Source organism: Candoia aspera, chromosome 1 (genome assembly GCF_035149785.1).
Source record: "Candoia aspera isolate rCanAsp1 chromosome 1, rCanAsp1.hap2, whole genome shotgun sequence".
Lineage (NCBI taxonomy): Eukaryota > Metazoa > Chordata > Lepidosauria > Squamata > Boidae > Candoia > Candoia aspera.
In genome coordinates this window covers 236723259-236751154 of record NC_086153.1, presented here as the reverse complement: position 1 = coordinate 236751154, position 27896 = coordinate 236723259, and the positions used below count along the sequence as shown (strand labels likewise).

General features: G+C 38.8%; 1 protein-coding gene across 3 annotated transcripts in view; it reads right to left on the bottom strand.

The window, feature by feature from the left end:
- CPT1A (carnitine palmitoyltransferase 1A) overlaps window positions 1–24088 on the bottom strand; it is a 53650-nt gene extending 29562 nt beyond the window's left edge. The window contains exons 1-8 of one of the 3 annotated variants that reach the window (XM_063289272.1): window positions 23977–24088; window positions 14544–14697; window positions 13656–13795; window positions 11528–11699; window positions 4165–4266; window positions 3079–3216; window positions 1252–1329; window positions 366–473 (exon numbers count right to left, since the gene is read on the bottom strand). In XM_063289272.1, coding sequence (XP_063145342.1) covers window positions 366–473; window positions 1252–1329; window positions 3079–3216; window positions 4165–4266; window positions 11528–11699; window positions 13656–13795; window positions 14544–14684 — 879 coding nt within the window. In that variant the 5' untranslated portion in view covers window positions 14685–14697; window positions 23977–24088. Of the gene's footprint in view, window positions 1–365; window positions 474–1251; window positions 1330–3078; window positions 3217–4164; window positions 4267–11527; window positions 11700–13655; window positions 13796–14543; window positions 14698–18152; window positions 18213–23976 lie in introns of those variants that run through there. The other 2 variants (XM_063289273.1, XM_063289271.1) reach the window with 2 other exon arrangements.
- Window positions 24089–27896: the final 3808 nt, after the last annotated feature.

The following is a 27896-nucleotide window of genomic DNA, read 5'->3' as shown; positions in this document are numbered from 1 at the left end:
AAAATGTCTCCAGAATGTTTTACCCCTAAATTCTAAGATTGGAACTCTACTGCTACTATGTGAATAGGATTAAACATCCCATTGAATCTGAAGTTAGCAAAAAATAGCCTAGTTACATAAGCCTGAAAAAAAGCCCTTCCTAGTTTGCCCATGTAGTTAATTTTAATTTGTTCCCTAACTCTATGTTACTCAACCATCCTGCATATTTTCATATATCTTGCAAAGCATTTTCAGGTCTTGTACACATTGTATGTACATCTTACAGTAGAGTATCTTATTTTTCCTCTCAGCAATTTGTCAATAAAAAATAATACTTCTTACATATGCGATTCAAAAATGTAACTATTTCTGGAAAATTTACATACTGGCTGGATTTGTTGTCTGTCCAGTTTTCTTCTATATAGCAAGATAGCATGGATAACATTGCCAGCTCTAGCTGCCTGCACAGCAGTCGGAGTAAAATACAGCAAATCCTAAAAGATAAAGAGAAGAGCCAGGAACAGGTGTTAAGGTATTACGTTCATGAGGGCCATTTAGATACCCAGAAGCAAATGTTGCAGTAATAACAAAAGTACACTCAAAATACATGAAGGATTTTCTTTTCTCACAGGTCCCTGTAATAGCATACCCAAATAATGGTCTAAATGTCATGTCCCTGATACACCAAACGTGTGAAGTAAAGGAAGGATAGGCTCTTTGGAACTTTTTTATCATCACAATCTAAAACATGGAGAATACGACAGTAAAGCTAAGATAATTCTGAAAACACAGTGTTTGAAGCAAAAGCATACTAACTATGAAAATTTACATTAAGATCAAAAATGTATGCTGGCCATGACATATAATCTGCTGCCTTGAATGAATGAAAGGCACTTGCACCCTTGACAGAAAATTATTTTAATGCCTTCTCTTAGATTCCATGTTTTGATATCACAGGACAGCTCTTCATGCATAACAAGACAATCTCTTGTTATGCCAGTAACAACAACATTGGCACATAGTGGGAAAAAAAATCCAAAATACCAACCTTTATTAGGACCAACCAAGATGACGCAAAAGGATTTGCAAGTAGACTTCAGTATCATTGATTTGTCTTGGGACACATAATAGGTCACTTTGAAATAATGACATTCGTTGTTCAGATATGGACACAAATTCTAGTCCAGGGAATTACATGTCAATTGGGACACAAGCTGTGACCTTATTCCAGCTGAATGGCCAATTTTTGGTAAAACTGAGCAGTTCACTCACCATTGCAAAGTAATTACTGTTTACCATAATAGGCCCACGTCCTCGAAGATAAATGTACTCTTCCCACCAATCACTAACCTACAACAAAAAAACACAATCTGATTCATTTATTATTGAAATTCAACAGGATATCAAACAGCATAAGGATTTATTACACACTTCATAGAGATCCACAGTATTAGTCCAGCCTTCTCAAACAAGCCACAAATTATGGTAACTTAGTTCCTTCGGGTGCCCCTATTGGTTTTACACAAGCAGTGACCTCCACCCAACAACTTTGAAAGAAAGCTCATCCAACCTCACTTCTCTTCCTGTGGGAAGGGTAAAATGCTGTCTTGGTTAATGTTTGGCAATAGTTGCTGGAAAAGTGACCAAGAAAATTCCTGTCATTTTTTTTGCTTACTGCAGAACAATGAGGAAATTGGCACTTATTTAGTTCTGCAGGGGCTTCCAAGTAATATTGGAGCTAAAAAAAGAATGTAGGGGATGAGCATGTAGAAGGCGACCTTCACCAAACTATGCAAGTCCAAAGGTATCATACTTGTTAAAGAAAATAACATAAAGGGCTGAAAGATCACATGGATCCTCAACTGCATGTTGGATGAGGAGCAATCAGTCCTTTCTACTGTTATTAGTTAATTTTTGATTTTTTTTTAAACTCAGTGCAATTGTTTAAAATAAAAAGATATAGAAATCAGGTTAATCAGGAAATCATACAAAAACTGCACCTCCCAAGCCCGGAAACTAAATCTGAGATGGATTAAATTAAAAGATGGCAAATTTGTTTAAAATTACAGGAAAAGAAGTTGAGAATCAGAATTAAAATTGAGCAATTCAAAACATTTTGAATTTGCAGAAAGCATTCCAACCTTACTGTTAAGTGTTCCATACTCAGAGTTTGAAGCATTTTATTTATTTATTTTTATTTATTCTGAAGGTTTATATACCCGCCCAACTCATGTGATCATGACTCTGGATGGCATACATCAAAACCAAAGGAATTTAAAAATCAAAATGTTTTGTGCAAGACTTTTTTTTTAGCATTTATATATGTCTTGAAACTTACTATTTTTCCATGCAGAAAAGGGCTAGAATTAGGATTAGGTTAACAAAAGTGCTCAATGACTTAAAATAATTAGCCTCAATAAGACAGGGAGTGCCTGCTGAAGGTCTCCTCTTATCAGGACATACAACAGGAGGGTGCATGGAGGCAGGCTTCCTTAGTGGCTGCTTCCCTCTTTTGGACCAGCTTATCCCACAAGGCAATAATGGCCCCCACTGATATGGCCTTCCAGGGAATAGTTAAAACCTGGCTTCTCCAGAAGACTGTGGGTGATTAAGCAGCTAGAGGAAGATCCACCCTGTTAACTATTTTTTATTGCTTGCTATTTTATTTTTTTTATTATGGTGTTCCTTGTACTATGTTTTGATTTTGTATACTGCCTAACCCCTCTGGAGTTAGGTAGTTATAAATCTTCTAAATAAACAAACAAGAAAACAAATAATTTGCAACAGTTTAATTCAGGCGTCAAATACTGTTCTCAGACACTCTGGCAACAAGAACAGAGCTGGTGAAGACTGCATAAAAGTATCAGAATGTTTGCTTTGAGTATGATGGGGTTATTTAAAAATTCACTTCAGTGGATAAGAACATCAAACTAGCTATCATCACTTTCTACAAATAATACATTAATGAGGGTAGAAGGAACACGCTACAATTTTTGCTTTTACAGAGTAACTTTCTGGAAAATTTAAAATCAGAAATGAAGAACAGTTGTGAAACTTAAACTATATGATTTCATGAAAACATTTTGTTTACCTACTTACATAATTTGTAGCCCACCAAGACTTTAACTTCAGATACCACTGTAACTTTGGTCCCAGATTTGCAGCAAAATTTTTGCCAAGACCTTCCATTCTTTTAAATTCTTCATTGTTCATAAGTGGACGGACTGATTCTAAATACTAAAATTGTTAAGAAGAAATGAGGTGGCATCAACACAGCAGGATCTACCTGAAGAACTTCTCTTCATGCTCATCCTCCACAAATAACAGCTAAAAGCAATGTCCTGAGTATTAATTTCACAATACACCAGCAGCCACACACATATCCTTATTCCCAATTACATCAAAATGGAAAACTATGATATAGTCAGTTACTTTAAAATTATGGTTTAAATTGTGGCTTAAAACCCTCAATAGGGACCAATTTTAAGTTACAGGTCTCCAATTTTGGACTATGGTGATTGGTATATTTTGCTTAACCTAACCTTGATACATGAAGAAAAGGACTGTGTTTGGGCCCCAACATTGGTTGCTAAACTATTTTCTAAACTGGGTTTCTGTTTCTAACTGCCAATGTATCTAGCTTGAATCATAATCATTTAGTCCATGGATGATTAATTTGAACATTTACAGTAGCAAAAAAAGTATCTCTCATCTTCAAAATGTCCTGAGAATGATCTTATAGCAATTCTAACATATTTAACAATATGACTGAGTTTTTACAGATAGTCATAGGGTTGGTTTGACCTCTCACCTCCTATATCCTTGGTCCACTTTATCACGTAATCTTTACATGCTGAAAATTGCATTTATTAGAGGAATATATTTTAGATTTTTGAAAAAAAACCTGTTACTTTTGCTTTGTTCTTTAAACATACACTTGGAAATTTAAAGACTTTGGACATCTGGTCTTTAATAGTATAAATACAAGACAAAAAAACATGGTCAGTGAATAAATCAAGTAATAATTACAGCTCTACTTGTATCTGGAATTAGGTTAACTAAATATCATATTAGGTTTGGGAAGGTTTTTTTCCCTGATACAAGTCTTTAGATGAAGCAAATCAAAATTAGCATTTCACCCCAGTCTAAATGTTTGGTGAGAAAAGTTTCAAATATCCACCTTACCCTATTTACAGTATCCTTAACAGCTGGAACAGGAAGGCGTGGTAGAGTGGTCTGAAAGCTATACAGCATCGGTTTACAACCAGAAAAAAGTTTCACAAGTGCCTGAAAATAAAACAGAAAAAAACACAAAATTTTGCAAACTACAGAATAGCAGGAAAAAAGTGTCTTCACTGGAAGGAATGTTAGAAAACTTTTTCTCCTCCCAACATCCTTTTAATAAACAGCAATTATACATTAACATAATAGAAAACAACATTCAGAATGTTGTTTTATATTGTGCTAATATATTGTTTTATATATTTTATTGTTCTTTTTACTGTTATCTGCTTCTATATACAACATAGGAAGCAGCATAAATAAGTAAAATTTCCAAAATAAGCAATTATGCCTTTGTACTTCCTTTACTGAAGATGACAGTCAGAATAACATATGAACCTGTTGTTTTGTAAACCTATAGTTTTTAAAATTTAAAACTGTTGTTGTTGTTTATTCGTTTAGTCGCTTCCGACTCTTCGTGACTTCATGGACCAGCCCATGCCAGAGCTTCCTGTCGGTCGTCAACATCCCCAGCTCCCCCAGGGACGGGTCCGTCACCTCTAGAATATCATCCATCCACCTTGCCCTTGGTCGGCCCCTCTTCCTTTTGCCTTCCACTCTCCCTAGCATCAGCATCTTCTCCAGGGTGTTCTGTCTTCTCATTATGTGGCCAAAGTATTTCATTTTGCCTTTAATACCATTCCCTCAAGTGAGCAGTCTGGCTTTATTTCCTGGAGGATGGACTGGTTTGATCTTCTGGCAGTCCAAGGCACTCTCAGAATTTTCCTCCAACACCACAGTTCAAAAGCATCAATCTTCCTTCTCTCAGCCTTCCTTATGGTCCAGCTCTCGCAGCCATATGTTACTACGGGGAACACCATTGCTTTAACTATGCGGACCTTTGTTGTCAGTGTGATGTCTCTGCTCTTAACTATTTTATCGAGATTTGTCATTGCTCTTCTCCCAAGGATTAAGCGTCTTCTGATTTCCTGACTGCAGTCAGCATCTGCAGTAATCTTTGCACCTAGGAATACAAAGTCTTTCACTGCTTCTACATTTTCTCCCTCTATTTGCCAGTTATCAATCAAGCTGGTTGCCATAATCTTGGTTTTTTTGAGGTTTAGCTGCAAACCAGCTTTTGCACTTTCTTCTTTCACCTTCATCATAAGGCTCCTCAGTTCCTCTTCGCTTTCAGCCATCAAAGTGGTATCATCTGCATATCTGAGATTGTTAATGTTTCTTCCAGCAATTTTAACTCCAGCCTTGGATTCCTCAAGGCCAGCTTGTCGCATGATGTGTTCTGCATACAAGTTGAATAGGTAGGGTGAGAGTATACAGCCCTGCCGTACTCCTTTCCCAATCTTAAACCAGTCCGTTGTTCCGTGGTCTGTTCTTACTGTTGCTACTTGGTCGTTATGCAGATTCTTCAGGAGGCAGACAAGATGACTTGGTATTCCCATACCACTAAGAACTTGCCACAATTTGTTATGGTCCACACAGTCAAAGGCTTTAGAATAGTCAATAAAACAGAAATAGATGTTTTTCTGAAACTCCCTGGCTTTTTCCATTATCCAGCGGATATTGGCAATTTGGTCTCTAGTTCCTCTGCCTTTTCTAAACCCAGCTTGTACATCTGGCAATTCTCGCTCCATGAACTGTGAAGTCTACCTTGCAGGATCTTGAGCATTACCTTACTGGCATGTGAAATGAGTGCCACTGTTCGATAGTTTGAACATTCTTTAGCGTTTCCCTATTTTGGTATGGGGATATAAGTTGATTTTTTCCAATCTGATGGCCATTCTTGTGTTTTCCAAATTTGCTGGCATATAGCATGCATTACCTTGACAGCATCATCTTGCAAGATTTTGAACAGTTTAGCTGGGATGCCGTCGTCTCCTGCTGCCTTGTTATTAGCAATGCTTCTTAAGGCCCACTCAACCTCACTCTTCAGGATGTCTGGCTCTAGCTCACTGACCACACCGTCAAAGCTATCCCCGATATTGTTATCCTTCCTATACAGGTCTTCTGTATATTCTTGCCACCTTCTCTTGATCTCTTCTTCTTCTGTTAGGTCCTTGCCATCTTTGTTTTTGATCATACCCATTTTTGCCTGGAATTTACCTCCAATGTTTCTAATTTTCTGGAAGAGGTCTCTTGTCCTTCCTATTCTACTGTCTTCTTCCACTTCCGCGCATTGCTTGTTTAAAAATAATTCCTTATCTCTTCTGGCTAACCTCTGGAATTTTGCATTGAATTGGGCATCTCTCCCCCTATCACTGTTGCCTTTTGCTTTCCTTCTTTCTTGGGCTACTTCTAGTGTCTCAGCAGACAGCCATTTTGCCTTCTTGGTTTTCTCTTTCTTTGGGATGTATTTTGTTGCCGCCTCCTGAACAATGTTGCAAACTTCTGTCCATAGTTCTTCCGGGGCCCTATCTACTAAGTCCAGTCCCTTCAATCTATTCTTCACCTCCACTGCATATTCCTTAGGAATATTAGTGAGCTCATATCTAGCTGATCTGTGGGTCTTCCCTAATCTCTTTAGTCTGATCCTAAATTGTGCAAGAAGAAGTTCGTGATCTGAACTACAGTCAGCTCCAGGCCTTGTTTTTACTGACTGTACAGATGTCCGCCACCTTTGGCTGCAAAGGATGTAGTCAATCTGATTTCGGTGTTGTCCATCTGGTGAAGTCCATGTATAAAGCCGTCTCTTAGGTTGTTGGATTAAAACTGTTACCCTCTTCAATAAAAATATTTTTTGCCTTTGGCTAGGTATTCCAATTCCCAATTCTAAATGGACTTTAATTACATCTAATATTTGTCTGCATTTTTCTTTCCCTGTTTTACTGCTTCAGGAGGAGGACCCTCATTAACTCTGCAAAAGTCCAGAGCATGCACACTGACAGTGCAACATAAATAAGACTTTTCAGTCTTCTACACGAGAAAAATGTTATTAATGCAACTGCTAAAGGATACTGTACTGGAACAAGTACAGACATTCTATCAGTGGGGCAAGTTATGTGAATGTGTAATTTCCACTCTTCCATTGCTCTGCTTCTTCTTGTACTTTTTAAGAATCTAGTTAGAAGAACTCCTAAGCATGTGGAGCATACTTTGGGCACATCCACGCACCCTTAACATTGGCTCAAATACGCCTCACTAATTGTTCTTGAAGGACACATCAGCATGACACAGCCTTCCTCTCATCCCCGAGCCACAGGCAAGGCCAGTTGAGTTTGAATTTTTCTAATCTGATGTTGAAGTAGCATTTTCCACTTTCTCCCATTATATGTCCTTCTGTAGGCATGGTCTGCACTACTGTAGTGATAATCATGATGATCTACCCAATTCCTACTGGCTGCTTTCAGCTGCTGTGGGCATGCTTCCATCTTTTTGGTTTTGCTGATTTCCCTCCAAGGCCATGTGCTGATGGATTGACATGACACAAGGAGAGGAGCAGCAGCATCAAGATCACCATCAAGAAAGGTGTCGACTAGGCCTTTGTATAGCAACATTCCTGTCAGACACATGTAGAAGGAAATGTCCAACAGGCAGAACTTCCAGGGAAGAAACGGCGAATTGAAAATGGAGCCGACAACCGCAGCAGAACCAAGAGCCGGTGACTGGACTGGTTTTTTGGGCTTCCTCTCCAGACAAGGAGAGGACTTGGGATTGCCCTTAAGTGCTCCAGACAGTTGGTCCTCACGAGGAGACCACAAGGGTTTAGAGCTCTGGGAGATGAGGGAATGGCATCTTCACCCAAACTGCAGTTGGTGCCTTTATGCACACAAGGTTTGCATACTCCTTTTCTAATTACTTTTGGAAATTGCTTGTTAACTGCTTTTCAGATATTAGGAACCTTTGGAACGACAGGTTTTGTGCACTGGGTGAGTCTCCTTCAATCCTTCGTGAAAGAAGTTTTAAATGCAATTTTTAGAACTTAAAAAAAATCTTTTATTTTAGAATGAACAACAAAAGAGTGATTAGAATGTTGATTCTGGAAAATTACAAACAGACTAAGGATCCAGATGGATTTGTAATAAGATTCTGAAATTAATTATAAGAATCCTCCCTGTAGGAAAATGCTGTTGTTTTGAATTCTTGAAAAAAAAACAAGATAGGATGGGACTTGGACTCTAGAGGGAACCAGAAGGAACTAAAGATTACAATTAAAGAGAAGAACACTTAAATTTGACTTACTAATACAGAATGGAGCAAAATACTTTGACACTGGACATATTGAGGGATATTTGTGAACAGTGGACCCAGAAGTTAATTTTAAGAGTGTCTGCCATTATAGATAGACTTTGTTTAAAAGATGTTATGGAAGAGGAGCAAGTTTTACTGGACAAGATTGAAAGTGATCTGAAAGTGGATTTAAAAATGACAGGCTATAAGAATGATATGGAAAAAGATGCTGCACTGGACATACAAATGAAGCTGGCTGATGTCTTAATAATTAAAAGGGATATACAAATAACAAACCAAAAGAGTGACCTGGATAACTTTCCTAGGACATTATTCAAAGGGACTAAAGATCAAGAGTGTTAAAAATAAAAGGAAGGAATATAAAGTTGGTTTATTTGATCAAGGTTAAAATAGATTTGTTGTTATCTCTGGTAACCCTTAATGGACTTTTGCTGACATCAGGACTGAAATGATGAGGCTTTAAGGATTTATTTATAGACAAGAGATGGGATATGGGAAGAAGATATTGTATTTTAAGAGAAGGTGATAAGTTCCTAAAATTGTTTATACTTGTTGGGATGAAGGGAGAAGTCATTTCTTTATATATTTCTTTTCTTTTCTTTACTATATTCTTATTTTTCTTTCTTTTCTATTTTTTTATTTTCTGCACTTTCTATTTTTTTTCTTTTTTTTTCTTAGTTTGTATTAGCGTTTACCTTTTTATTTGTAATGTTTAGTAAAATTATTGCATAAAAAAATGAAACATCTAACAGGCAGATCCCTCTGTGGGTCACACCAAGATCAGATAATAATTCTGAATAATGTTAAATAACTTAGGCTCTTCAGAAGGCGTTTTATCTTTCCATTTTAGTACAGGAGAGAAGTTTATTCTTTATTTGCTCATGCCTCCTCATATACACAATATTCATAAGTACATATATCTAAAGAATATTTCATGGCACTTTCAATGCTGGCTCAAGAAGGACTTACCCTTCTTGATATTTATCTAGATATTTATTTATCAAATTTTATCACCACCCATCTCCCCCCAAAGGAGGGACTCTGGGCAGTTACTTGCCTTACTTATTCATAAAAAGCAATGGTTCAGTATGATAGGCATTGCCTGAATGGGAGATTTTTTTTCTCTCCAAGTAGGAATTCTCTTTAATATGGCATTATGAAGTTCACTCCTAAAAGCACAGCTATCACAAAAATAATTACATTCTATTTTCTGATCTTTTGCAGAACATACCATTCCTCATACCCAGAGCACAGATTAATATGTTACAATAATCATCTCTCAAGGTTCTTTTTAAAAAAGAAAAAATATGAATAAGTAAATTACAAAAATAATGAGAAATTAGGATTAGGGAAAAACCTTGAATGGTCAACACAATTTAATGCTTAAAGTAAAACAGACTTCCTTAGCTTGGTGTCTTCTCAATGTGCAAGACTTCAACAGTGGAAATCCAGAACATCTGATGAGACTTAGGAAGGCTCAAGCCATCCAGTTATGTTAACACTGTTCAAAAACTTGAGGGTTTTAGTCCTAACAGAAGAAAGCAATTATCAACTGAATTTCTCCATACACTTGCTATATCAGTAATGGTAAATGATTTCCTGCTCATATACAGGACTAAAAATCAAAACAACAGAATGTATTAGTTACAGCGGTTAACACTGCCCAAGCTTTGCTTTATTAAAAAAAAAAATTAAAGCAATAAACTGTAGGCCATGCCAAATACCCAGCCAATGAAAACATTAAGCTATGTCAAAATAATGCTTTGGGCCTTACCCTTCAGATACAGCCTGTATTCAAATGAGAAAGTTCTTGAAATTATCTCTGAAGTAAACTATCAAACATTTAATATGCAACTGATTTCTATTATTCACAGACGTATTTAACTTTTTAGCTACCATGTTTCATCTAAATTCCTTCTATATTTGATCAATAAACACAAATGACAGGCTGTATGAACCATAGGAGGTAACTGTATATAATCCTGCTATCTGCTGTATGAGTTAGAGCCTATATATCTGGCATGCTTTACAATAGAAGAAGCTGATTTAGAGCAGCTAATCAATAATACATATTGCAGTCCTAAATGACGTTTTCCTGGGGAAAACTATTGTGATGAACATTTAACTATTAAATGTTAAATGTTGTGGACTTTTTACGTGGCATTAGCCACCCAAATTTGCTATGGTGAAATGGGTAGCTATATAAATCCAATAAGTAAATAATAATCATTATGCATTTGTGCAACTTCATGTTGTGCGCCAGTTATGCCCTTTCCTGGACCGAGAGGCTTTTCAAACAGTCACTCATGCCCTGGTCATCTCCCGTATAGACTACTGTAACATGCCCTACATGGCGCTACCCTTGAAGAGTATTCAGAAGCTACAACTGGCCCAGAATGCAGCCGTGCAGACAATCTTGGGTGTTCCAAGGTTTGCACATGTAACAACTTTGTTGCGTGAGCTGCACTGGGTTCCAGTCTGCTTCCGGGTCCAATTCAAGGTGTTGGTTATCACCTTTAAAGCCCTACATGGCATGGGACCAGGATATCTGAGGGACCGTCTCGTCCCTATTATATCAATCTGCCCCACCCAGTCATGCAGGGAGGGCATGTTACGGACCCCATCCATAAAAGAATTCCATCTAGCGGGGTCTCAGAAGCGTGACTTCTCTGCAGTAGCTCCCGCCCTTTGGAACATCCTTCCCCCAGAGGTGAGACAAGCCCCCTCTCTCCTGGACTTTCGAAAAAGATTAAAGACCTGGTTTTGCCAGCAGGCTTGGAATGGGAGGGGGAATAGCCGTACCTGGGGATGGCTAGTGCCCTAGAGTGATTTTTGATGGACCCACTATACTCACGGTCTGATAAAGACCTCTTGGCTATCTAGATTCCATCACATTCTTACTTTTATTGTATTTGTTGTATTTATAACTGTTCTGGTTTTAATTCTATTTTATTGTAAACCGCCCAGAGTCCCTCCTTGGGAGGGAGATGGGCGGTGACGAAGTTTGATAAATAAATAAATAATAAATTATAACCAAATGTAGTCATTCTGAAAACAACTCTACAAACAGAGGTAAGAATATATCAGTGTCACTTTCAAATATATGGTAAAATTACCTTACCATCCATATCCTGGTTCCTGTAGAAAGTTTTCCATACTCTGCAAATATCCAACCGTGGTACGAAAGTAGCATCTTCAGTGAGTAGCGCATTGAGAAAATAAGAGTCACCCATAGCCCCGTCCCAAACAGAATCCCACTGACAATATTCTGTGTTTGGTTGGACATATAGCCACTGTTGATAAAAGAGTGAGAGAGGGAATTAAAGCACCATTCAACTATTTTTCAGAAATTTAAAACCATAAAATAGACAAAAAAGGGTCTGTTAAAAACATTCATTATAAGCATACTGCAAAGTTCTGCAGATTCATCAACTCCCTGGTAGTTAAAAAGATACCCCAAGAGGGGTGGGAATAATAGTGGGGGTGGGATGACTTTCAGCGTGTGGATAAACTGAAAAATAGTCCCACTGGTTATCAGAGAAGAAAAAGGGCACTTATTCTAATACATTTTTCTCTTTCTCATATTTAAAAATGGTACCTCTGGTATGGAACCAAGCTTTGATTATGTCTCTTCTAATACTTCTAGAAAAATTGCACTGAGATATTACTATTGTTTTTTGATGGAGTACAGCAAACATATTACCCAGACCTTAATTCTAGTCATTGCACCAGTACTACACATAATGCTTTTTAAACATTAAGGGGAAGAAGCTGCCATTACTATCCTTACAAATCCATTAAAAATATTTCAGTACCCACATCCAAAAACTAGGGAAGCTGAACAGTCTTACCAACCACAGACTCAATTTTTTGGACAATATGGGCAAACCTTCAGGCAAACACTCAGAATTTAACAGCTTACTCTCTTGAAATCTCTTCATCTTCAATCTCTCCACTCTGCTGGGAGGGAGGGGAGAGTCAGGCAAAGGAGAGTTTGCCTACAGAAATCTCTTGCTTTTTCCTACCCCTCCACCAGAGAAGAGAGATTGGAGAGAAAGATATCTCAAGACAGTAAGCTGTTTGCTGTTCTACACATCGAGAACAATTGTGATCACACTGGCAGAGGGAAAGGGTCAGGCAAAGGAGAGATTACCTACAGAAATTGCTTGCTTTTTTTCTCCTCCCAGAGTGGAGAGGTTGGAGAGAAAGAGATTTCAAGCTGTTTGTGTAGCATGCCTGTGGCTTCCAGCCCCAGGCTGCCAGCGCAATTGCATTGCTTTTGATGTGTAGAATAGTAAACAGCTTACTTTCCTGCAATTCCTTTCTCTCCAATCTCTTTGCTCTTCAAGAGTGGAAAAAAGAAAAAAACCACAGGTCAGCAACAGGACATGTACTGACTGTAATGGTGATTACGTGACTGAGGATGCTGCAAAGGTCATAAATGGGCCATAAATGGGCCATGTTCAGACTGACTGAACATGAACCTTTGAATTTCTCCTTACGATTACATCTGTATTATGTGTCAGTACAGGTAGTCCTCATTTACCAACTGCAATTGGGACCAGAAACTCCATTCTAAGCGATGTGGTTGTAAAGTGAAACATCATGTGACTGAGCCAGACTTATGACGTCAATTCTGCTGCAGTTGTTAAGTGAATCACTGCAGGTCATTAAGCAAGATGTCACATCACTGCAACCTGCAACTTTCTGCCAGCTTCCCCATTGTCTTTGCTTGTTGGAAGCCAGCTGTGAAGGTTGCAAATGGTGATCACATGACCACGGGACACTGCAATGGCCGCAAGTTCAAGGACTAGTCAAAAACCTTTTTCAGCACCAATGTAACTTCAAACAGTCACTGATTGAGGCAGTCAGTAAGTGAGGATTACTTGTACTCCCAAATTTGCAGGGAAGGCAAACTATTTTTCCACCTATGATTTAAACAACATGTGTGTATCATTCATTCATTCATTCATAAATTCCTTCCTTCCTTCCTTCTTTCCTTCCTTCCTGAACCCCGATCAGCAAAAGCAAGGTAAATTAATGGATGGATGGAAGTTTCTGAAGAAACGTGAAAGTGTCAGAATCAAAATAAGCTGAAGTTTTTTTTTCTGTTGTTATGATTATGATTGTTATCACCATGAACATCAATATATCAGTTTATTCTAAATTGAATTTTTGAATGCTTCAGCATCACCAACAATGGTCAAAAAGACTGATAGTGAATAAATTAAGGACAGAAGTTTACTTACGTTGTATCCAGGGTCCGGTTGATTTTAGCTATTATTCCCAGTGAAGGATCTATTTTTGCATACATTGTTGACATTACTCCTACCATGACAATAAGCCAACTGGATGGACTAGCAGGATAGACTCCTGTGATAATGCCATTCTGGGAAGACAAGACATCTATACTTAATTTTCTGGTTTCTGAAACCATCATTTTACATTCTCAAGAAAAACTTTCATAAATGGACCCAGCATACAGGAAGACATTATCATATGTATGAGATCTGCCTTACAGTATTTGCCTCCTTTATAGGTATGTATTATACACTGTTAGCAAAACTATTTGTTGGAATGGGAAGAAGAGGGGACTGATCCAATGGAAATGGGTGAATATTGCACTTCTGGATAGTTGGCAGTTTGGGAATTTACAGAAAAGCAGCAGGAAAGCTGAAATCTGAATAATTATAAGCCAACTCACCAACTAAGAAAAGGATGGATAGATACTGCTGTGAAAAATAAACCATCCAAAAAGATGTTACACACAGATTGTTTTCTATCATTTAAAAAGTCATTTAACAGACACTGTGAAGCAGAAATCTCAGTGGAAAGAGGGTAGGGGAAAACACTAATGCTTGTCAGATCCTAATGTGAAGGTAAAGAAATATAGAGACATATAAAGAACCTTAAAAAAAATATCTTGAAATGTGACAATCTCACTCTTTTTCCCATAGAATTTAAAATGGCAGAGATGGATTGTCTACAATTACTCCATAAGGTAACTAATTAATAAATGGGGAAGAGTTAAAGGACTCTGTAGAAATGTCGCATTTACACTGAAAACGTGGATGTGCAGCATTGATTGTTTGTTGCATGCTCTGCCCCAAGTACAAATCCAGGTCTATCTTCGTTACCTTGAATCTGATGAACTTCTTCTTCCAGGAATAGAGACCAGACAGATAGATCTGCCTGAGCGCTTCATGGCTCATGCGCAAATCAATTCCATCTGGTGTTACAGTAAACTGAAACGCAACTGCTTGATGGGCTTCCGCCATTCTTAAAATGTATCTGCCAAGCAAAAGAACAATTTTTTAAAAATCAGTAGCCATTTACTTTGCATGATATATTAAATCAGAAACAAACAAACAAAAAATAACATAACACAGTGCAAATTAATGCAAATCAAGTTCTTGCCATTGGTTTTTTGCATGTGGTAAATACTACATGAACATTACTCTTTTCTTAATATTTCAGTGGGAACACGGACATAGTGACTCTGGGTGGCATACAGATAAAAATTGAAAGTAAACAAAGTATATCAAGAAAAAAGACAACTAACTGGAGACAAAACCCCAAAAAGCCAAATAGCAAAAAAACCAACTGAAGGGGCTCAACCACCATCCTGTCCTAGGGCTGGGGAGACCAGGACTTACCCAAAACATCAGGAGTCACCCCCCCCCAAAAAAAACTACTGTAAAGATTTGTTAAAAGACCAAAAATGTGCCCAGAATAAAAAATAAGATTGTTTCATACGTTTTAAAGCATTTTATTTATTATATAGATTCAATACCTTATTATTTAAAGTTCTTATAGCTCTTGGAAGATTTATCAAACCTAAACCACTAAGTTCTTCTAGAATAATTTCTATATCCTGGTCGACCCAAGCATGCCCTTATTCATTTGGACTATAAACACATTTTCCTCTATAACACCATACATTATTTTCCTCCTTAAACTTTTATATATTGCTATTTTATTAAATTATATGTAAGATCACATCTAATGTATGTTTCATCACTACTTCCTCAGCTACATGGATGCAAGTCTGTTTTTCAAGACAATGCAGAGGGCTAATATTTATTTTCCAAGGTAAGAAGACAAGTTTCTTAAAGACATTTTTACCTACCAAGCTATTACCACAGGCCTTTCTCTAAATGCTTTTCCTAAATGTTACAATTAATTTTGTAAATCACCTGGGCTGCCTTTGCTAGGAGGATACAGGCACAAATTTGAAAAATAAATAAACTAACAAGGCAAGACAGCTGGCTACTGAACAGGTGGTATTTTCATAATATTGCATCATTTGGAGGTAGAGAAATGGCTAATTTGCAATGTAATTGCACTCAATTTGCTCCTTCAAGATGTATATACCAACTGGATACACCAATATATTTCAGAACTTAAACATATACGTACACACAAAACTGTCTATCTCAGGCACACTCAGATAGTTAGACAGACAGACAGACTGACAGATTAATGCATATAATCTTCTGAAAGAGTTTTTAAGAATTTTCCCACAGAGCTTTTTGAAACTCATGCGGAAAAAGGAAAGAATAGGTTTAACATTGGAAAAAAAGCCAAATGAAACCAAACTGTTTTTTCCCATCCTTAATCCAGGTGGTGAAATGCTCTTCTGAGAAGCTTTCTTACTGAAAAATAAAGCTCTTTTTATTTTCTAGGCTATTTTAATCATAAGCAATTTTAGCTATGCTGTATTGTGTTGCTGCTGGTGGTTTTATTTCAATTTAGTTATTTTTTTTCTTGTTTTTACTTTTCAGTTCTAATTTTTATGGCTTAAGCTTCTTAACCGTTAATAACAGTATTAACAAAAAGGTTAATAAATCAGAAACAGACAAAAAGGAACAAGCACAGCACAGTGAAGTAGGCCTGGAAGAACAATAAATGAGAGAACAAGTTTCAAGGGATAATTTCCTAAGATAATCAAACATTGTACTGTATATCTTTGATTTTTCTCTATACAAAGAGTTGGAATTTCAGGGACAAATTATTCTAGTGTACTGAGGAATTTATCACTACATATTTTATACTGAAAGGTTACTAAGAAAACAAAATGTACCTATAGAAAGCAGTCTCTACCCCTTCAATACCTCAGAGTTATGGACAGAGGGCAATGAAGCGCACATGATTCATTCCAAAGTTATACAGAAAAACAGAGGGAGGGAAGAATTGCGGTTTCAATGACACGTTTGTACGCGATCTAAGATAGTGGCTTGTCTAAGATCTTTAAGAGTTAAGATTTCTAGGATTTCTGACAGTGGTAGTCCCAACAAACCTAGAGGACAGCAAATCTGGGAAGCTTTGTTTTAAATATTTAGCAGATGGATTAAACGCATTTCCATGCAAATTGTATATATTTTGTCTCTAGCTAGTCTGCTAACAATTCCTTAATTCTTGTGTTTGTTACCTAATTATTGTACTGTTTGGTCACTCATTTGTGTGTGTGCCTTTGAGTCAGGTGATGACTGCCTGGACTAGTCCCTGCAGCTTTCTTGGAAAGATTTTTCAGAAGTGCTTTGCCATTGTCTCCTGGCTAGGGCTAAGAGAGAGTGACTGGCCCAAGGCCACACAACTGTCTTTGTGCCTAAGACAGAACTAGAACTCACGGCCTGGCCTCCTGATTTCTAGCCTGATGCCTTAACCACTACACCAAACTGGCTCTCTCGGTCACTCATGGCCACCATTTTAATGTATTCTAAGGCTATTGCTTTATACATTTAAAGTAGCCGTTCTTTAGTTAAAACCTCAGCCCAGGATATCAAACAGCTACTATAAATGGTCAGTCTGACTTCTATACAATAGCATCCTATTTTTCTGGCAGCTGATTTGACATTCATAACTTTTTCATTAGTTATGAGATTGTAATACTATATGAAAATTAGAATATCATTTACCTTTTAGGTAAAGAAATTAGGATTTAGATGTTGATATGGAAACTTTATTTTACCCATTAAGTTTCAAAGCAATTGAAAGACTGTCCCATTCAAACGTTCAACTTCCCCATATATGAACTAGTTCCACAAGGTATTAATCTAGACAAAAGCAAAAGAGATCGAAACACAACTGTAATGTTGCCTAAGAAGTATTTGCTCACTATGTAAAAAATAATCTCTAATTCCTTTAATTTTGTGGCTCTAATATTACTGCTAGTATCATTCTAAATACTTGTTTTTCACGTGAATGAGCTTCAACTTTGCTAGTCACAATTATGAAACGTGGTTCAATAATAAAAGCCAACATTTTTTTTAAAGCAATCACAACAATCCAAACTCTCTATTCTTTTTCAAGATCATTCTTTGGATAGCAAAAGAGGTTTCATTGTCTACTGCAGTCTTTCCCCGCCTCCACATTTCTGAAGTGGTCATGTGTTTGTCCCGAAAACTAGGTAAAAGGCCATGGTATTACAGAGCATGCGTCTTAATTTAGACATGCAAATCTCTCTGTGCAAGGAATGCTGAAGTGCCATAAAATCTCTCCCAACAAGAATAAGAGGAAACACTTATTAGTACTGCTGACATGTTATTTGGCAAAGCACATGTGTTCAGACCATGCTGGGAAATAGTGGAGTGAAAGAGAAAATAGAAGGGCAGTGTCTTATTTTGTCATACAGTAATATCAACATAAGTTTACAAATTCTCTATGTCAGTAACATTCATCCTATTATTAGATAATTTCTTTAGTGAACACAGGACTAGTTCATAAAGAAATAAGGTCGTACTCACAGAATGGGGCCTCAGCAGGAATATATGCAGCTGTTGTTCTCCTTGGGGCCTAATCAACCTGCACTGCAACATCAAGTAAAAGTATGATATGTTAGTTTGGATTCAAACATCAGGGCTATAAGAAAATGCACCCCCAGCAGTAGGAAAATAGGCTGATGCTAAAAAAAGAAAGTATCCAGACTGATAATATATGCAAATACCTGGATGACATTGCTATTATGAAGAACAAAGGTTATTTTTTTAACTCGGCAGGTTCTCTTAATTAATAAACTGCATACTGAATAAGTTAACTTGCTGCAGCTTCCCACTGAGTACTGGGGCCCTAAAATTTCATAGACTCAAATCTAGAAAATCTGGAATAACCATTTAAGTGTACGGGATGAAACTCATTATTGTATTATTTCATCTCATACTCTCCAAAGGTTACTCACTTTCTTGATTTAAATAGGCAGCCATACTGAACTTGAGACAGAAGATCTGCATGAGGCTTCCTGCAATTCTGAATCAGGCTGCATTTAAAAAACTCAGCCTCTAATTCAGTTTCTGAAAGCCAGTTTGTGCTTCTGTAAAACTAAGAGGGTTCAGATAATGGGTATAAATCAATAATGTGCTCAAACAGTGCAAACATCATGTGGAATATCAAGTGCAGAACACTTAGTTTATAATCCAGTTGTTTATGGAGCCTTACTTTGGGGCTCCAGAACTGCCTAGTTCTTCTACCACGCAGTGCCTTATATAATTTCCTTGGATCAGAAAATTATATACTGTGTAAGCTGCAACTTCCGTTTTTGTACAACTGAATCTTTTCCGAGAGCCATAAAGCAATCAGAAAGAGAGAGATCCGTTTGGAGCAAGACAAGTAAGAAATAGTACGATATGCCTAACCCCCACTTTTCTCCACACCCGATATCATTAAGAACTTGTGATTCAGTTTATGGAGTTATTCAATATGTCATCTGAAAAGCACTTTCTCAAAGCAGCAAATTTCTTGAAACCCCGCCCTTCCACCGCAGCAGGGAATGATCACATGACCCGCTTAGAAAAGTAGGTAAAAGGTTACGCTGATGCACAAAACACGACCAGACTGCAAACAATCCATTTGTCTTTTGCTCTCTGCAGAAAACCAGGAAGCGCTCCAAACATGTTACGCATTCAAAAGGCACGAAAAACAATTCAAAAGCAATCCAAAGCTCGCTAAGTTACATTCAAGCCAACACCACAGCAAATCCTGATCTTAGGATCATAAACATATAACATCGGTAGGATTGTTACCTCTTTCTTTTCCACACAGCACCACAAACAATCTAAGTCTTAAATATCTACCTCAAAAATCATAATTATGAGATCTGTATCATAAGTAGTTACTATATACCTTCCCATAATTAAGACAACAGAAACCCTCTGCATTTGATAAGGAAGACATAAATGCCAGGAAGAGAGAGGAGGTGGTAGGAGCACTTTCTGCCACGCGTTTCTTGCCCTTCTCTGACCAGTATGAGAAGCCCACATGACAGTTCCTCTGCTGGTGCTCCAGGGCCGACCTGGAGCTAGAGGAGGTACATGACCATCCTTGTCAAAACATTGGGTCCCACCCCCAAGACCTACAAGCAGCATGCCTTTTTCTGGAACCCCTTATCCAGAAGTGCCACCTGATTCTTCTACCTATAAAAGATCTGCCATCAGATGCATACACCAAGGAGAGAGAAGAAATAAGGTCTCTTTCCTAACTCTTCATATTCTGCTGTCTTGTCATATAGCCCACTCCTCTCCTTCATTCAAGAGTAAGTCATGCTACATTCAAGGGACTCATTCCCATGTAAATGTGCACAGGATCAAAAACTTATTATGGCACTATCCTATGCAGACTGGCCCAGAAGTAACTCCTGCTCACTTCCATGCATATGACTGCAGCCCCAGACTAAACTGTTTGAAATGAATGTTTTATGAATTATATTTTAAAAATTTTCCCCTTGTATGAGTATGCTCACAGGGATTTACAATATTTCATAGAATCATAAAATTGGAAGGAGCCATTATGTCACTGGCTTCGACTCACTGCAGGAATCCAAATTAAAGCATGGCTCTTTAGTCTCCCCTAAATAGATCCAATAAAGGGGAACCCACCAGCTCTCTGAATAACTGTTTCTATGACTTTTATGAAGACTTGTTTTCTAACGTTCCATGAATCAGGAATCTGTTTTCCTGAAACAGAGGCCATTTTCCCATTAGTGACTTCTATCTTTACTGCCTGTCCTTATTTACTGCTAAATAGCACTGTCCTGATTATGTGTGTGCAGCACATGGTAAGACAAACAACTGGTTGATTCCTCCAGCTGTGCTGCTTTCCCTCTTCAGCAGGTCACCAACCAGCAGGAAAACCATCCACCAATCACAGTGCTGCAGGAGAAACAGGGCAAGTTGGACCCCAGACTCCTGTCCATCTAGGCTGTGGCACTTCTCCTGTGACCCCCCTGCCCTTACTCAATTTGAATACAGTAAAGTTTTTAAACATCAGTTCAGAATTCTGAACTGATGTTTATTTCAGCTGAGACACAAACAGCATCCCTGAATCCGCTATTTCAGGAACAGCTTTAGAAAAATTCTACTGAAAATATCCAAACTGTGCTGTATTAGACATTACTGCTCCTCCTCACATATCTACTCACAACAGTGTGAGAATGCCTCACTAACCATTTTAAAGGACATACCATATTCTCATAATGTCACATTTGCCTTATTCTCAGCCCGCTACAATGGCAGCATACATTTGAATTTAGCTGTTCCAATTTAGTAGTAGTACTTTCCCTCTTGACACAAGGCCTGCTGTATAAACAATCCACGATGACATCTCATTAAAGCTGTTGGCAACATCAAGCTTGGAATCTGCCTAGCTCCTATCAGCCACTTGAAGCCGTTGTAGGCTCCCTCCCCTCCAGTTGCTCAGTAATGCCATCCACGGGCATTTTTTGGGGTCTGCAGAAGAGACCAGACACCTGGCTTCCCCAGAGGCAGCTCAGTGGACAGGAAGAAACAGATCTGGAAAGACATAATCTAGACTAATAAGGAAGCTCCACTGAGTTCCGTTTACGGCTGAACGGGAAGGTACAGGAGTCCATGATTTGTACGGGAAGGAAGGTTTTCCTGCCCATGCTGCAATCCTGAAGGAAAGTTTCATTGCCCATGTTGCAATCCTGAAGCCTGTGACATGGGAAAAGCGTGGGAACATAGGTTGGTGTTAACAGTCTGTATTTGCCAACCCCCCCCCCCCGAATCCTTGGATACCATGCAACAGCTGTTCTGAACCTCTATATGAAAAAGATGTGTAATAATGTATAATACAGTCTGTTTTTATAGCACTGTGCATACTGGCACATTATAGTTGCAATAATTACTTTGCCTATAGTGACCTTCACTATTCCTGTAAACTACATAATTCTGTATCTATCAAGAAATTCCAGCAAGTGTTAAAAGAAGTAAGATGAAACAATGAACATTCTGCTTGCTCATCTAGCTATTCCAGTTATACAAGAACCACTGTGTAGTTTATGTCCATTTACCCAAGTTGCATAAGGTCATAAATCAATAAATGGGATGAAGCTTTAAGCAGCACCTAAATTATATTAAAAGCATCTTCCTAATCCTAAATTTTGCAAAATGTTACATGCTTTCTCAATATCATGTGTTGAACTGAAAGCTCAGGTCTTTCTCAGCAATATACTTAACTGCTAGTCCCAGAGTTTCTAAAGACTTATAGGGATAGATTTACCTGTACACAATGACCTGAGATTATATATCATATTCTATTTTACCATGCATCTATACACCTGCATAGCTCTCAGCTAATCTAAATTCCAGAAGTACATGATCATTAGAGATATATCCAGTCCTTTTTTAATTGTTTGTATGAAACATGCCCTTTCTAAATGAAAAAATACTAAAGAATTTTAAACAGAAAGACCAATTTTACTTAAGAAAGATGGCATTCTCATATTCTGTTGATAAATCTCTCAGATATTTCTCACCTTGCTTATCTGATTTAAAATCAATTGATTAATTTAAAATACATTTGCATTTTTCTAAAACCTCAGTGTTAGTATCTTATAGATAATATTAAAGTGTGTGATTTCTTTTAGGAATGAGAAGACATTGGTATGTATTGTCAGCTAATATTTTCTCTTTTATAGATATGGAAATTTGAAACAACAGAAAGAAGAGCTAAAACAGCTTATCTAAAAAATTACATTCATATTATGAACATTCCAAGTTTTAAATTACGTAGTACTGAATTCAAATAATTTATTTTTACCTCCACTTCTGAAACCTAGGGAAGAAGGTATAGCAGTTTCAGTTAAAAATAGAATAGCAGCTAGTTTCATAAAATGTGATCTTATAACATCATTTTCCCAATACATATTCACTCAGAAGTAAATTCTACTTACTTGGGTATACACCCCAATTATTATGACAAAAGTGTATAATTGTTTCATAAAATTTGGTACTGGAAGGGGCAGGAAGAGGGGAGAGGAGAAAAGACAGCACATAAAACTAAATAGTTTAAGTAGAAAAATTATTTATATTTCTGTTTCATGCATTAAAGCAGGGGTTATCATATGACTGCTTTACCTTCTAAGGCAATTAAACATTGCCAGTAGAAAGCTTTTAAACAAAAATAATAGTTTAACTGGATGATTAAGCCAATGCATTTATCCTAGTATGACAACGTGTGAGTAAAAGCTTCTTAATGGTGTTTCCTTGCTAGAGCACTTTCCAATTTAAAAATCAACACAAATGAGAAAAGAGCAAGGTGATGCTTCTGTGCAGGTTGGACTACAATACCTACCATCCTCAGCTAGAAGAGGGTAGGTTCCTGCCTGGCAGTTGCTAAAGCTATAAACCAGGCAGGGCCCTTTGCAAGACTAGGATGATTAAGGGCAGAATCTTCATTTGACCTTCCACCCCCCATTCCCATTACATTCTATGTCAAGGTAGATCTCCTTTCTCCACTAAAGTCCATCACCCAATGAACATGAAACCCAAAATAAGTAATTCTTGGGATTATATATTCACCGATTATTTTACCACCTTGAGATAAAAATATTCATCCAACCAATCAGGTCAATTTTTGATTCATGTTCTGAAGTAGGTCACCTCCAGGTGTAGGGCAGGGGAAACTGCTTCCCCTCCTAAATGAGGCCCTGAGTCCCACACAACTGGAAAAGTCTACTTTGGGGAAGGCTGAAGTAGGGAAGAAAGAGACACTTCCAGGTGGCCTAAACCCAAGGACTGCCTGAAGGGTGGAGGGAGTTAGACCCAAACACTGATGACAGCGAATCAGCTGGGCAGAGTCAGAGTTCCTCCAAGGTAAGCGCCTGGGGCTCGCGACTCGTGTCTCCTTTTGAAGCTCACACAAATCCCCGGAGGAACAGCGGGGAGAGGGAGGAGAACGTTATTTTTTCCGCCAGGAATTCCGGGCTCAAGGTCTTGTAGTTTTGTGCCCCCAAGTCGCCCCTCCTGAGAGCCGCGCAGAAGGAGCTCCCGCCGAGGAAGAAATGCGCGCGCACGCACACAATTCCCTGGCAAGAGAGGCACGCACGCTCCGGACACCGCCAGCCCGGCACCTGCCATGCAGCTTCTCCCCTGGCAGCGGCCACCTCTCTTCAAGTAATTACTCCCCTATAGTCCAGGCTAGGCAGTTCCCGCTCCACGAGTAGTTCTCATTTTCTGCAAACTGGGTTTTGCAAGCACGCCCTTCCATTAAAGGAGGGGAGCGGAGGGCACGAAAGGCGAGACACAAATATAGCAGGGCGCGGGGAGCGCCACTTACCGCTGTCTGGCGAGCACTGGAGACGAGGGGAAAGCGCCGAGACTCGGCAAGTGCGAGCGCGAAGAAGCAAGAGAAGGCGCGAGGGGAACCCCGCGCAGCGCAGCTCCCCGTTACCGGCTAGGGCCGGATTGGCCGGCCTGCCAACACAAGAGGCGGGGCCAAAAGAGGCGGCGGCCGGAGGAAAAGGCGGTATGGCTCGTTCTTGGGCGGAGATTGGACTGCGGGCAGAAAGTGCGGCGGCGAGGAGGGGGAGCAAAGGAGGAAGCGTGGTCGGGGCATATTTCGAGGCGGGCAAACTCAACGGCTACGTCCGCAGAAGGGAGAATTGGAAGTCTGCTCTCTTCCGAGTCGGCATAGCGCTGCAGAGGTGAAGGAAGTGGCCTGCCGTGAAAGTCTATTAAAAGCACCGGAAACTTAACGGGTATCCTGTCTGGCGTGCGCCGCGCAACGGGTTGGCCCGGGTCAGTTGGAGCTCCTGGTTTCAGTATGAAATGGAAGCCGCGCAGAGGCTAGCATTGCAAGAATGGGGCCAGTTGCAAGTTGCATCGGTATCAGAACATCCCGGCCAACCCAGTGTTCCCTCGTCTGGAGGCTGACCCTAACTTGTCCCTAGTAATGTAATGTAAAGAATCTTAAACAGAGCCCTCCTGTTCGAGAAAACTGGATTTTCCACTGTATCCGACAGGGTCCAGTCAGGCACAGAAACGTTGAATGAAAAAAAAAAAAGCTTCATTGCCTCGTTTTAGGCAGGCGAGGTCAGATGACCTGTTGCGACCGAAGGTGTGTCTTGGAAGTGAGAAGATATAATCGTGCCTGTCCCTTCCGGCCTCCGGAATAGCTATGCCATTGACCAAACACTAGCCTGAAAATGCTGGCATTCAACTCATGAGGATAAGGTGTTTGATTAAGCACGGTGCTGGGAACACGGAATGGAGCAACCCGGTTTATGGTGGCTTTTTCTGTTTCCTTTGGTTTGAGATGAACCAAAAGGCCGTTGGTCTCTTCACAGCAGTTTTCCACAGTTGTACTGACTGGACACGGGAAGAGTTGAAATCCCAAACATCTGTAGGTTTTTAGGATTAGAAGAGGTTGCTGAACAGACCAGGCACTCTGCTGCAACGCTGCCTGTGTTTTAAAATAAACATTATTTTATTAAGTGTCCCTGTTTATTAAGTACTTCGTATTCCTGATTTCTCTACAGTTACATCAGTACTGTAAAACAGAAAAATCATTTTTAATTTCCCTAAAGGGAGGGAAAATGAAGCTGATAAATGCCACCCAGTGAATTGGAGGTGAACAGAGAGTCTGCTGCTATCAGCTTATGCAGTTAACAGCTTTCTTCATGACTGAGTTGACAGGTAGTGACGGGAAGCAGGGTTGGTATGAGCCAAATGTCAGGAAAAGAAGCAATTTTGCCCATGTTCAGTTATGCTGAGGTAGAAGCTCCTTGATTGCCAGAAGGCCATTATCGTGCAATTGCTTTGGCTTCACCAAAAGAATTTTACAGTGAATGCATACAAAATTGTCTTCTTTACCTTCCTGTGTTTATACACTACATCATCTGACTCCCTTGTATACTGCAAAAAATCAAGGAGAGTAAGTGCTCTTCATTCAGTGCTAGGAGCTGTCCACTTGGAAGCACTCTGTCTCCAATAAGGAGAATTGCTGTAGTTTGTTCACTTGCTTGCTATATGGTTTTCTCATCAAATTGTTATGGGTTTTTCCCATTGTTCTGCATTTATTTTCTCTGGCATCCTGTTTGATTGTAATGGCAAATTAGATTTCATCTTTCCTAACTATTAAGTTAAAATGCCATCCATCCATCCATCCATCCATCCGTGAGTCAGCAGAAAATATTGTCAATGTGACATTTGCAGTCTCCATTCTCATTCTTTACCCTGCCTTTTCTGTGCCTCCTCATAGTTCCTTGCTGTCAAATGATACTGTCCTAATTAATAAGTGTGCCACTCATGATCAGCAAATTGTTTCCCCCCTTTTGCTTTGTTTGCCATCCCCCCCCCCCCCCCCCGGATGTCACTAATCAGTAGAAAATATCCATCAGTGAAGCCACTGCAACATGAATGGGATGAGTCAGACTTAGGACTCTTCCTGACTTCTTTAGACCGGTTTGTCTGCCTCTCCTCCTAAACCCTACTTGGTATCCTTTAGATTAAAAAAATTAGAAATAAAAAACAGTATGGAAAGACCTAGAGCAGAAATAGCCCCAAAGAGGAAGGAGGCAGATAGGCCCTGTAGAGTAGGATAATTGAAGCTGACTAGCTGGTGGGCAACTATTGTCTTACTTCACAGGGAACGCTAGGGGTGGGGAGTGATTGAAACTGACCAATTAGCATCCACAGCCCAGTTCAACTGATCTCACTTTCTAATGGCTGACAAAGCTTTATGGATTTTGCATACCATGAAGCTATGGCAGTATGGTGTTGGCTTAAGCAGGAAAGATCTGTTATACTTTAGGCTCTTTCATTCATGGGATGGGCATGAGATGAGGACAAGATCTTGCAACTCTGATTAGATTGTCAGTACATAAGGATGCTTCATTAAACTGGGTTCAACTGGCAATGGAAATAAGGCCAGTGTGTCTTGAATTCTAGAATTCTATATCTTAGTATTTTGGAACTAAGATCCTTTGACAGATACAATATACAAAGTGGAAAATAGAAAAATGAAAATAAAACTATAGTACAGAATGCAGATAGAACTTGTTATAACTTGCTGGATTAGATTTATTGCTATTGTGTGTGGACAAATGTTAGTTGTGCAATAGTCACTTGAAAGTGGATGATCTAAGTGTGTGCATGTGTGTGTGTGTGTGTGTGAATTTATATTTCCAGGAGTATGTTGTTATAGTAAAAGATGATGTGGCTCTTACAATACTTTCAGTCCTTTCAATTATATTTTATCTAATCTTGATACAACTCAGAGCATGGGTTCATTAGTCCCATGAACACACTGCTTCATTTATGGCATTCCTTTAATGATTTAATTATCCAAATTACAAGAGACAATTTAGTTCAGTGACTTTCACCCTTGGTGACTCACAGCTTGGATGTTTCTGAATAAGGAAACTGTTGATTCTTATGAACAGGTGTGTATTTCTCTTGTACAGCTGCTACAAACATCACAGTAAGAGGTTGTATTGTTAGGGTTTTCTTCATAATAAATAAAACTACTGCTACTGCATTTTTCTCAATTCTTATTTACAACACACAACTGCACTTCAGAACTAGGATGCTACCATAGCAACATGCTGTCTAATAATCTGTTTTGAAAATTGGTTGTCATTAACTGGACTATAACACTTGCATAAGAAGGTAGGTCAAAAGTACTGAAATTGTCCTGTGTACTTCCTTGGCCACTTACGTTAATAGGTTTATCTGCATGTTTGCTAATATGCAAAAGCTGCCCTTTGCCCTTCAATGTGATTAAAAAGTAACATTAGAGCTATTGCATATTGCGTCTACTCCAGTGGATAAAAGGGTTAAGCCAAAATGACAACACATAAGTGATTATATGGCAGAAAAATGTTGGATTGGCAAATATTGCAAGTTATGCAGGATGAATGATTTCTTTGATTTCAAAACTTCTGATGCTTGACTGGAGCCAAGAACAGTTCATTCTGATCAAATCTGGTGGAATAAAATTTACTATTTGCCGACATGGCTGGCATGTGCATAAACTGAGTTTGTTGGGTGAAATGAAGAACTGTATGGGAAGATGCCTTCAGATGGATGCCACCACTATTTCATTCTCTGAAATTCTTCTACATCATGGTTCAGCAGCTTTTTCAGAAAGCATCATTACGTGATGGTGCTCCTCATATATTTTTTTTTAAAAGCTGAAATCTCATAAATTCCTGAAATAATGCAAATTTTTGGTGATCTGACCATGTATATTTTTGC